This window comes from Miscanthus floridulus, chromosome 11 (genome assembly GCF_019320115.1).
Source record: "Miscanthus floridulus cultivar M001 chromosome 11, ASM1932011v1, whole genome shotgun sequence".
NCBI lineage: Eukaryota > Viridiplantae > Streptophyta > Magnoliopsida > Poales > Poaceae > Miscanthus > Miscanthus floridulus.
In genome coordinates this window covers 23,867,706-23,880,265 of record NC_089590.1, presented here as the reverse complement: position 1 = coordinate 23,880,265, position 12,560 = coordinate 23,867,706, and the positions used below count along the sequence as shown (strand labels likewise).

The 12,560-nt window shown below is 40.7% G+C and overlaps 1 protein-coding gene across 6 annotated transcripts in view; it reads right to left on the bottom strand.

Moving 5' to 3' along the window:
• LOC136494637 (protein TRANSPARENT TESTA 9-like) overlaps positions 1-10,939 on the bottom strand; it is a 38,826-nt gene extending 27,887 nt beyond the window's left edge. For 2 of the 6 annotated variants that reach the window (XR_010768644.1, XM_066490807.1), the window contains exons 1-15: positions 10,534-10,931; positions 9,449-9,500; positions 9,288-9,364; positions 9,083-9,216; positions 8,898-8,994; positions 8,759-8,816; positions 7,985-8,093; positions 7,777-7,900; positions 7,510-7,696; positions 7,106-7,419; positions 4,887-4,975; positions 4,732-4,802; positions 3,874-3,984; positions 1,060-1,122; positions 224-361 (exon numbers count right to left, since the gene is read on the bottom strand). Coding sequence is in view for 5 of the 6 variants with exons in the window: in XM_066490807.1 (XP_066346904.1) it covers positions 224-361; positions 1,060-1,122; positions 3,874-3,984; positions 4,732-4,802; positions 4,887-4,975; positions 7,106-7,419; positions 7,510-7,696; positions 7,777-7,900; positions 7,985-8,093; positions 8,759-8,816; positions 8,898-8,994; positions 9,083-9,216; positions 9,288-9,364; positions 9,449-9,500; positions 10,534-10,736 (1,827 nt within the window). In the remaining variant the exon portion in view is untranslated. Of the gene's footprint in view, positions 1-223; positions 362-1,059; positions 1,123-3,873; positions 3,985-4,731; positions 4,803-4,886; positions 4,976-7,105; positions 7,420-7,509; positions 7,697-7,776; positions 7,901-7,984; positions 8,094-8,758; positions 8,817-8,897; positions 8,995-9,082; positions 9,217-9,287; positions 9,365-9,448; positions 9,501-10,533 lie in introns of all 6 variants that reach the window. The other 4 variants (XM_066490810.1, XM_066490811.1, XM_066490809.1 and 1 more) reach the window with 4 other exon arrangements.
• Between the last annotated feature and the right edge of the window lie 1,621 nt (positions 10,940-12,560).

Genomic DNA, 12,560 nt, shown 5'->3' with positions numbered 1-12,560 from the left:
AGACCACAGAAAGTTAAAAATCTACTGTATTTTGTTGAGGCACCAATATGAACTGATTCCAAGAAAAGTGTTCTCACAGCGAAATTTGATAATAATAAACAGGAAAAGAATCGTAGTTCTCCCCTTGTATTTTGCTGGGAAAGAAATCAAGGAAGCAGACTACTATTATATCTCTAAACCCCAGCATAAGTATTACAGGAATGATAAGGCAGTATGAATGTACCTTTAGTCGCCTTAGATGAAAAGCAGTGAATTCTTCCTCTCCATGAGGCAGCAGTTGCCGGAAAAGCCAGCCACCAACCAAACGAACATCTGCAGAAACCTTTGATCTGCAGAAAAGGTCGACTAAAGCATCGAGCACCTACAAACAATCAAGGTGTATAAATGGCAAAGAAACACGTAAGCATCCCACGACATCATAAAGCATCACGTGTTCAGAAAAAAGGCTCATAAAGCAAAAGGTCAATATTTTAATGTAAGTTTAAAGTTGATAGCATGTGTCACAATCACCCTCCAAACATTAACGAAGAACTATAACTAAAACTAGCGAGCAGATACAATATCATTAACTAAGTCCAGGAGATCAGCATCTGTGACACAGATAGGTCTGGATAAAAATTCTAATGCTGCAAACAATTACTTAAAATAACCTTTCTAGGTTACTAACTTACAAGATAATCCTAATAAAAGAATTAAAATACAAGTTATATCAGTTACTGGGATGCCCAACATAGAGATGCCCACAGTGGTAACACAAAATCTCAATGGATGAACTGTAACATTAGCCTAGACGAAAAGTTGAAGTAATTTGGAGAAACATCACATCCAACACCTTAGGATACACTTTATTAAGGTGCCTAGAGGTGTTTGGTATATGCACATGCTCTCAATGAAAGCAAAGCAATAAAGATTATTTCTGCATTGATACAAAAGCAATGTTATTTTCTGATTCAAAGTACACAAATGAAGGATGCCATAATTATTTCAAGAAAACACACTCCAATACTCCACAGATAAAGGAACCAAACAGGTAATTTGTGTGAGGATCAACAAATAAACCTGATATCTGTGAGCTTTGGAAGTCATTTGCCGTGGATGGTGACACTGTAGCCCATATTTATCCTGTAGAGAGGAAAATAGTATATTAAGGATGTCCTGACAAACTAAGAATCTAAAGAACGATAAAAAAAAATAAGATAGCAAGTGTGAGAAACTAAATAAAACTGCTATCAGTATTTCATATATGAAATCGAATTAGAGTAAATTTTGGATAACCATACTTGATCTAAATTTCACAAACCTACACCGTTAGCTTGGACATCAATTAGCATTCAGTCCCGCACGTCAGACAAAATAGTTTATGATGTATTCCAGAAGCTGTGGTTTTTAATTCAGACCATGTGTAGTTCTCTTAAATTTACTCAACTAACTCACATGTTCCACATACAGTTGCATCAAGCAAAAGTTTATCACAGCAGTGCACATATTTATAATAAAAAAAGATTAATGCAGTTCCAGAAACTACAGATAGTTGAACAGAACTTCAGAATTAATGTGATACATCTTTGTTTAGGTTGAATGAATAAATTACAACCATGAGCTGTGATGGTATGAGGTTGAAATATCACTAATACCCCACCATTAATGTACAGAATTGAGTAGATATTTGTACTTATATGCCACTCAATCTATTTTGAATATTCATATTCGCTTACAAAATATGGATGAGTGGTGCAACCACACAGTTCACATCAGATTCACTTCATCCCTATTATTCAGAAAATAAATATGAATTTCCAAAAACAAAGAGAAATTGAATAAAGTTGTGGTAGTCTACCACCATACAAAGTCTATATATAACAAAAGTCCATTTATCTTCTTATTTTTAAGTTTCTTCAAACAAATGTGGACTCAGAATGTATCTTCTGCTCCAATATGATCAGAATCTAAGAACAGAATGTAATGGATGAGTGATAGACATTGCGCTCTATGCATTGCTAAGGGGCTGAGGTGCAAATGTACAAGAAGATGCTGAATCCCACTTCCACAATCACATTAATTTGTTTTTCATCCAATGGCTAAATGGCTTCGAGCACTTGATACGTTTTACCATAGAGCCAGGACTGCAATAGTTGGTAGGTAACTCAAAGCACTTATTCTGTTCTCTTTCTAGAAATTCAAGTATATGGCATGATATGCCAATTTGTGAGACATAAGAGGGGATTTGCGGTCAAATTCCTTTTTTCTTATATGAATAGCGTGTGTTACCAGACAGCCAATCAGAAACATTCGATACCCAGATACCCCCTTTCTCTTTCTGATGTCTTAGGAAGCAAGCACCTTTTCAAAATTCTCCCACTAGTATGTTATGAAGGTTCATTTGGGGATAGGTAGAACCATTGCCAGGAAGATAGCTGGGAAAAGCCGGCTTGGAGGGAGACTAGAGAGACTAGAGTATTTAGGGGAATTGGATTGTTTGTTCTTTCTTCATTCCTTTCCTTGGTACATCACCTCCCTTTATATAGAGAGCACTCCTGGCCACCTAAGGAAGGCCCAATCAAATAATAACGGCCCCGTTCGGCTTACCCAGAAACCGGCTTGTTCGGCTTGTTTATTCAGCCGGAACAGTATTTTTCTCTCACAACAATTCAGCCAGAACAGTGTTTTTCAGCCAGTTTCAGCCAAGTTTCAGCAAGCCGAACGGAGCCAACAAATCATATCCAATCCTATCACTAATTGACCCAAATCTAATCCTGTCTCTAACTGATCAAATCCCTCTAATTGATCTAACCTAATCTCTTTCCTAATCCTTATTCCTTCCTTAACAAGGGTGCTATAGGCCGCGCTACAGTACCATGGGTACTGTTCACACCAGCCCAGGCTGGGCCATCCTGGGCCCAACACCCATAACATAGTATGTGCATTATGCTGCTGTAGACCATGTTGATGTATAAAACAGGAGTTTGAAGACGCATGAAACTGGTGCAAGTATTAAATAAATTGTATTACGATAATAGTCGCTGGGTGATTCATATAAAAAGAGCTTTGGCAGTACAAGACAAGCCATTGAGGAATATCTACTGATTTGGGATTTGGTCGAGGATGTGGTCTTGCAACATGATGTGAAGGATCAATATATTTGGAAGCTGTCTAGTTTGGGCGTATACACATGCAAATCTGCTTATAAGGCCTTCTTTGTGGGCAACATCAGGATTGCACCATAGAAAAGAATTTGGAAATCGTGGGCTCCTCTATGTTGTGGATATTTCATATGGTTGGCTGTTCTTAAACGATGTGAGACAGCCAATAGGTTGGCGAAAAGAGGTCTCCCTCATCCTCCTTGCTGTCCTCTTTGTAATCAAGCTGTTGAGACCATGCAGCACATCCTTATATGTTGTGTTGTCTCAGCAAATTTGGTTGAATGTTCTCCAACAGGCTGGACTTGAGAGGATTTCTCCTTTTAATGCTGCTGGGAGTTTTTCTAGTTTTGTTGAGTCAGTCTCTCAAGTGGATAAACAACAAAGACAAGGGTTTAAATTCACTAATTATCCTTGTTGCCTGGGAGCTTTGGAAACATCACAACAACGCTGTTTCAGTGATGCTGTTTCAGAAGAAAACAATGTCGTGAGGGTGATCAAGGAAGAAACTTTGTGGTGCATGGCAAGAGCTAAGGAGCTCCGGATTCTATTATTGGGAATAGGCTATACTTATTTTCCTTAGCATGTTTTTCCAGCCAGATTGTTCTTTACATTTTAAAGTAGACGCTTATTATAATGTGTGTGTAAAGACCTGTACAATTTATTTCATCTAATTTAATGAAATAATATGCGTATTCGAGAAAAAAAATTGTAGGGATAAAGAGCAGCAGTGTACCTGAAGCTTCCTTACATAAATATCAAAATCACTACAAATGCTGTCATCAGTTAGACCGCTGCTTGACGAAAATAATTGTCTTTCAGCAAGGTCTTCACCTACTAAAGCTTGCTGCAGGTAGAGAAGACAGGTGTCAGAAAATCAAAGTAAAATGTAGTACCATGATCAAGTTTTCAAATACAAAGGAGGTAATACTAAGACAACTAGAACAAAGGAACAGCGGACTGCAAAACAATGAAGGGCCAATAAATCTGCCAAATCTTGTTCATTTTGTAAGGTTTCATGCACCAACCAGATGAACCCAAAGCTTAAGCCTTTGGGAAGAGGTGGGCAATCCACTTTATACTTCAACACTCCCACTCACGTGCAGCCACAGACAAGGTGCAAACGTGGAAATAATGGAGCGGAGGACTTAAATGACGCCTCTGCCGGGACTCGAACTCGAGACCTCTGGCTTTGATACCATGTAAGGTTTCATGCACCAACCAAACGAACCCAAACGCTTAAAGCCTTTGGGAAGGGGTGGGCAATCCACTTTATACTTAAACACATTTAACGCCAATCATGACTACCCATAAAACATTATACTAGCTGCCTTACGTGATTTTTAATGGGAAGAGAAACCCTGCACATGGTATAGAACAAACTGTAGCTACTAAAAAAATAAGAAAAATATAGCACAATAACCATTCACATAGACATCTACAAACAAGGTGTCAGAATTTTAGGATGCTAACAACATAGTCGACTAATGTTGAGGAAAACATGGGTGCATTCTACAACTGACCACACTAGAGTAAGCAAACAAGTAAAAGAACTGTTTTTTCTCTCCAAGTGGGAAGGTGACAGTATACTTACTAATAGAAGTTTCTTATGCTGCTTTCTTTGAGGGAGGATTCCAAGTGCATCCAGCATTGATTCATCAAGTTCTATAAAGCCAATAATTACTTACAAATATTTTCTGGGAAAGACACAGTGAAAAGCATAAGCATATGAGAAAATGTCAAGCACACCTTTCGTCTGCAATAATGTAGCGAATAAGCACAATGAACCCAAAGCTTGTGAATCATCTCCTTCTGTGATATAGGACAGCAAGTGTTCCCTGAAATTGCAGGAGTCAACACGCATGTATACAATAATCTGATATGTGAACTGCGGAAAGCAATACTCCAATATCAAAATAGTATGCTAGTTGTGATGAGGAACATACTATTTAGATGTATCATTGGAGGAATTCTTTAGAGTCATTGCTACTTTTTAGGAATGGAGCTTGCTTTGATGTAGTTGTATTGCTTTGTGCAAAGTTCGTAGTTCTTGTACTAGCCAGATCTGGAGCCCTGGGTGCTCTCAGTCTGGTTTCAGCTTTATTCTAGTTGTGTAATAGTAGTTGATGCCATCGTTTAAGTGGTCGTTTGTTGAACTCTGAAGTCTGAACACAGAATCTTGCAATTTTGTAGCATTTAAATTAATAAATTCAAGATTGTCCCATTAAGGAAAAAGAATATTAATAGTATGCAGATTTAAACCAACCAACAACCAACAACCAACAACAAAGCCTTTAAGTCCCAAACAAGTTGGGGTAGGCTAGAGTTGAAACCCAACAGAAGTAATCAAGGTTCAGGCACGTGAATAGCTGTCTTCCAAGCACTCCTATCTAAGGCTAAGTCTTTCGGTATATTCCATCCTTTCAAGTCTCCTTTTATTGCCTCTACCCAAGTCAACTTCGGTCTTCCTCGGCCTCTCTTCACGTTACTATCCTGACTTAGGATTCCACTACGCACCGGTGCATCTGGAGGTCTCCGTTGCACATGTCCAAACCATCTCAACCGGTGCAGATTTAAACCATTTTTAAAAAAAATGTAAGCCCACAGAGAAAGGTAGATATTGTTATCTATTATATTATCAACAACGGTACTGCTGCTTCTGCTCAAAAGAGGGGACATTCTGGAATTTCTCTAGTCAACTTACTAAATTTAGACAGACAACATATCTATAAATATTTAAACTAGTGGATTTGCCATTTTTCTCGAAAACAGTTTCATGAATTCAGAACTCTATCAGGTTTTGATAGGATATCAAAGTGCAAATTAGTCATTTGAAATTCAGGTTGGGGACAGCAACCAAAACGTTTCAGGGACCAGGGAGCACAATCCCTTGTCTGTCACACAAATGCCCAACAAACCAGATCTAATGAAACATAGGTCCCAAAACTTACAACTACAAGTGGGTTCAAGGACACAATTTACATAAAGGGCGTACTCAGTGCAGAGAGCTCACGCTCTGTGCGGGGTCTGGAGAAGGGTGTTAGTGGCAAGCCTTACCCTCGCCTGTGCAATGCGAGGAGACCGCGACTCGAACCCGGGACCTTCCGGTCACAGGCAGTAAGACTCTACCGCTTGCACCAGGCCTGCCCTTCAAGGACACAATTTACATATAAAAAACAAATAAATATGTAAAAGACAACTGCACAGTAAGGGATAGATGAGTTCTTTATAGCTCTTATTATAGTTACTTCCAACAAACATGAGCTTAACATGACACCATTATGCCATAACCACTTGTACACATTTACCTAAGACACCAATCTTTACTCTACTACCAAATCATCAAAGCACATAATCATGAGAAATGTCCTGATTTACACGGCACAATGTTCAAATTAAGGGGCCTGCCAAAATAAGTTTGATTTCAAAGTTTAGGGACCAACATGGAAAACTGCTGAGCATGCCTAGGGAGCTGAGGCACAGCTGTGTGTGCCCATAGATCATAAAGCCCAGTTTGACAGAGCTCCAGCTCCACGAGTTCTTGAAACTGGGAATTCATATCTCCAATAACTCATGGAGCTCGAACTGGGGGTACAACAAAATCTTTAGGTGGTTCACTTTCTTTACATTTTAGAGATCTAAACCACTTTATGTTAGGCTTTTAGCATACAAACTCCAGATCTTACGTAAAGGTGAGAGCTGGAGCTCTTTGAAATAGGGCTTAAGTAGACATTTTCACTTTGCAGCATTGTTAGTAAGGCATAAAGCATGCCATTAGAATATTGCAGCACTCGAAAATGTAACTGCAGCACTCGAAACAAAACCGAACAAACCGAATGCCCATTCCTATAAAAGCATGCATTTTGTTATCTTACATATGGCATTTATCCTCTATCATTTTGAACAAATAAAGTATGAATAGGACAAACTTGCATAATGGAAGCACCTTTTCAGCTACAGTAACATACCTTGGTGTGTTGCCTTGGCAGCAATCACTTGGCGGTGAATTGTTGGGCAAGCGTTTCCAACTAACAGAAGACAAAGAATGTGGCTCATCCTCATTTGATTGCTCGACAGCAGAGGCAGTAGTGCAATGATTCTCAAATTTGGAATTATCATGCTCAGATGTATACCCATTAGGCGTCCCTTGCTTCCTATCATGAGGGCCATCAGGTTGATGAAAAAGGGCAGCAGCTACAGTACTTGCCATATCCTTATTCTTAAAAATGTGTAGTATACAACAAAGTAGATACATGGATGTAGTGACACTTAAGTCCAAATCCTAAAGAAAAAAATTATAATAAAATATAAGAAATAAGAAGCCAACGCAGAAGTAGATGAGATAATATGTAAAATGTTTCTCAGCACTTACTGTGCTCTGCCTCTGCAATGATGGGAGTAAGAACCGAAACACCAGAACTTGCAAGATATTTTCAGTGATGAACCTTTCAAGATCAGGAATACCAGAAGACATAACATCACTGAAATAATACAGTGTGTCTTCAATTTGCACAATTGCATCTTCAACAGAAGACATTGGCAAAGAAGAATTCGCATTTCTGTAATAAAATAAATAATCCAGCATAAGGAATATAAATTTAACACAAAAAAACCCATTCTAGTGATGTCACTAAGTTACTGTGAGGAGCGTGCAACCAACTTATCCAAGTCAATGCACTGCTTCTGAAAATGCTGAACCATGTCCGAAAAATAATCTGATAGAGGCACACGGGAAACGAATCTGTTAACAGATTCATCTCCAACTGAAAACAAAGAATTGCCCAATAAGCAAAAGTGGATACAGGACACAAGCATTCATAATGGACACCAAGGGCTTACCAACTTACCATGATAGACATTGAGTGTCAAGGTACGTATAGCAACTCGAATCATGCTATCCTCGTGAAAAGCAAACTTTAAGGCCTCAACATAAAGAGGAAAGGAAGTGACCTCATCCTGCATAGAACAAAGGGGATGAGAGGAAGCTAGTAAACAAGGGATCTGCGATGCACAACAAACCTCTAAAGCTCAACTAGTCCAAACTTTTAGTGGGCAAACAAATGAATGATGCGATTAGAGTAGCCGCGTGAGACAAGCAAATAACTATCTTTAGAATATGCCTATATTTCAATATGGGTGGCACACCCCTAGCAAAACAGGGTAAGCACAATATGGGTGGCACACGTAACAACAATATGGGTGGCACACCCCTAGCAAAACTGGGTAACAACAATATGGGTGGAACACCCCTAGCAAAACAGGGCAAGAACCAGATCGCTAAACATTGCCCACAGCACAGTCGTATCCCAAACTTAACCGCGGTAGTGCCATGGTTCTTATTTGGGCATATTTGTCCTTAAAGTGATAAAATGCTGCTGCTGACCTCAATAACATGGCAACAGTTTTTTTTTTTTTGGCAGTCCACTCGGTGAAGCTGCATTACATCTGAGGAGTCACAATTGTTGGTTGGATACAGAAAAAATGTTGTGCTACACTAATTGTACACATAAAACAAACCAAGAAGTATGAAAGGGAACAGAATAGAATATACTTAGCAGTCCAAACAAAAGAAGCAAGGAACAAGGCTAGAGTATCTGTCTTCCAGAAGTTCAGATATATACATTTTTCGTCTTCACGAGCAAAGAAATTGTATTCTTGTTCAACTTCCCACTTATCGCCCTTCACAAAATGGTACCAGGTAAGCCGATACATATAATGGTCAGTACTAAAACTAAAGTTATATAGGAAGGTATTACGAACCGCAGAAAAGATATGTAGTACGATAACATCTCATCAATTCGAAAGTCAAATGGGTATGTAATCAAGAAGTTGATGTGCTCATTGCTAAAAATGTAATCTGCAGAAAACATAAACACTTGCATATTAGGCCTTTCAACTATCCGCATTGCAAAACTGAGTGGATGCTGCAAAGTAGGAGAACATACAAATTGAATGTTCATTTCTCAGATTTTGGATCATGATACCCATTGTCTGTAGCAGTTGGAGTGACACTCTTGACAGCTTAGAGATCCTTAGGACACGAGCGAATTCACCCATGATCTGTTTCTCCATAAAATATCTGAAAGAGAAAACAATAAATAAATAGAACCAGAGCAAATTTCCTGCAACACTTGATTGTTCAACACTTACTCAAAAAACGAAGGATCATGCTGGTCACCATATATCATAAGTTCCGCAATTGATCTCAATGCTTCAATCACGAAATCCTATATGACAAACATCAGTATCAATGGAACAACTGTGAAGTCTAAATGAATTTCAAAAATATTAGGATGGCCAGCTAAACCTGCCTTGTTAGCTTCATTGACAACATGAACCTTTTGTAGCTGGTCTGTTAGATACCTGAACAAAAAGATCTGACTTATCACAAAATATGAAACAATTATGATCATGATGAAGAATTTGAAATTCTAGCACATAACATGAATACAGAATCAAATTGCAAGAACTTTTTTACATCAATCACATTGAGGAGGGTAGAGTAGAAAGGTAATGGGATCTTAGTTTCTGAAAAATTGAAATTGACCATAGCAACATAGGATCTATTTTGATATTTTTGGCAGTGGATTGTCTTCTTCAACAAACAATTTCAACACTGACAAAATACGCAATCAAATGCACAAACCAAAAGATAAGAAGAATATACAAAACCAAGATTAATTTTTTGTCCTAATAAGCTCATAAAAGGGTATTAGCTAGCAGAAATATTTGAGTTTATGTGCTATGTACAGACTGCTGTTGCTGATTAACAATAAAATGGGCATAATAAAGCCAGATTTTTTATGCCCACAGGTAAAGATTATTGCAGATGAAAAGTACACAGTTACATCATGTACACTTCATATGTGTTTAGTTTTTATATAATCCCTTGGCCTCAATTTGTTTTTGTACACAGGAGACACATTTCAGAATAAATATTTGTGAATAGAAGAAATCAAGCTGGTAGCTATTGCAACACTTTAACTCCCTACCACTACTACACTCATGAAGCAAAAGAGTTTTGAGTGATAGCATGGACCTGTGGTCACTTATCAACTTCTTTCTTTCGGTAAGAGTAAGATCCTCTTTCCATTTGTATTGAATGAAAAATTACTAGTGAAATACACTTAATCTTATCTCTGGGGTTTCATAGTCGCTAGGCGACTTTTGCTGCATCTGCTTTGGGTCATGTTTAATAAATTAAGTGGAGCTTCTGTAATCCTCTTCTAGTTGGCGGGGCTTAATGCAATGATAGCAGCTCTCGTGCATGTTCTTTGAGGGAAAAAAAATCCGGGCGAGCAACCGCGCGGATCTACGGGCGGCTCCATCCTGTGACCTAATTCGACCACGTCGGCCGTCGAGCCAGGGAGGGCTGCGCAAGGGGTACGTGACTCACCGGAGCTCCTCAAGGGAGAAGCGGTTCCTAGTGCGCCAGAAAAGCCACATGTTGGTGAATCCGCTCCGCCCCGCGGCGATGGCGCGGGCGCGGGGAGCGAGCCCGGACTCGGAGCCACAGGAACCGGGGCGCGTGGCGGAAGACCCGTCACGAACGTGCGCGGGCCACCACGCTGCCGCCGCCGGAGGGGGAGCGCATCGCATCCGCGGCGGCGGCGATCGCCGGCGGCCGGTGTGCGGGGATCGCGGGTCGAGGGGGCTCGCCTTTTGCCTTTTCGATTCTCTTCTTTTCTTTTCTTTTTCCCTCACCTTCTCCTTGCTGTTGGGTTTCGCACTTCCGCAATCCTTTTCGGCGCCCGGTTGCTTCGTTGGGTCGTCACCTCATTTTGGCCGCGCGGGGATGCGCTGCAGCAACTGTAGTGGAGGGCTGGAGGCAAGACGGATTGGGCGGCCTTTACCTACGGCCTACCGGTTTGTGTTCGGCTACACATCGGGACGGTGGGGGACTGATACGTGATCTACTCTTATCAAGCCAGCTTAGCAATAGCAATGGACTGATATGTGGGCCTGGTTTAGATTGCAAGTTTTTTCACTCTTTTTTCGTCACATCAAATCTTTGGACATATGTATGGAGTATTAAATGTAGATAAAAAAATAACTAATTACACAGTTTGATTGTAAATTACGAGACGAATCTTTTGAGCCTAGTTAGGTCATGATTAGACAATAATTATCAAATACAAACGAAAGTGCTACAGTACCAAATACGGATTTCTAACCACAATATAAACAAGGCCGTGATCTACTCTTATCAAGCTAGCCGACTTTGACTGCCACTGAGCCCGTCCACGTTAGCAAAAACAATTTACATCATTTGATGTGCTTTTAACACTTCAGATTTATCCACCGCTCAGTAAGTGTGTGCTACTCCACGTGTTAACCTCCCATAGGCTTTGACACAAAAATATCTTCCTCGTCTCCTCCACTTCTCCTGTTGCCTCCTCGTCTCCTCCGCTTTTTCCTCCCCCAACGGCGACTCCTCCTGCTCCCTCCGCACTGGGCCACATTGGGCGACCACCGGCCCTAGCAGCGTGGCCGCCCCAGGGGCGTGCAACGCCGGTCACCCGGCGAAGCGACCACAATGCCACAGCTGCTGCTCCGCCCCTCCTGACACGACCAAGCACTAGCGCAGCGGCACGGACGACGACCGGCCCCAGCAGCGCGCCCGTCCCAGCGCACGCGACGCTGGCTGCACCGGCGGCGTGGCCCCAGTGTCATCGCTGCTGCTCCGCCCCTCCCGACACGAGCAAGCCCTAGCGCGGCGGCACGGATGCAGCCGTCTCGGTGCGAGAGGCCTCAGTCGCGACCAGCCCTAAGTGAGGGTGTGTTGCCTCCTTTGTTCCTCTCCCCTTCCCTCGCCGACATCGGGGACGGGCGATTTGTTGATGGAGATGACTATTGGAACGAGGGTCAGGCCACCACGATGAGTTTTTCTGAGGTTTGGTTCTGCTGCCCCTTTGTCCTTCTTTCTTGTCACAAGCAAAGAGATAAGAAGCACACTCAATGTTTGTTCAATCCGATTTAGCCAAGTTGCAGACCACTCAAATGTTGGAAATTATGAGGATGTTTATTTTGTCCTTAAATTTTGTGCTGCAGCTTCGACCAACTAACTTGCTATAGATATCAGTTTTGTCTTGCTAATATCGTAGAGTTAATGAAAGGGATACCTTCTCAATGCTACCAGCTTGCAACTAATTTTAGTTGGGGATTCTCTTTAGTTTTTGATTACTGTCATGCTTCTATTGTCTAGAAAAAGTCTTAATTTTATTTGTAAAATCTTTGGAGTAATCTATCCTTGAAATTGAACTATATTAATGCACCCTTCTTTTTCTTTCAGATGCGATCCCGTGATTTTCATGTTTCTCTTTTGTAACCACTATTGGACAAGGTGATCTGGGTTTTATTTAATTTTTTATTCCCTTTCAATAGTTGTGTACGCAATTCTAATGTTCTTCACTAATACGAGTG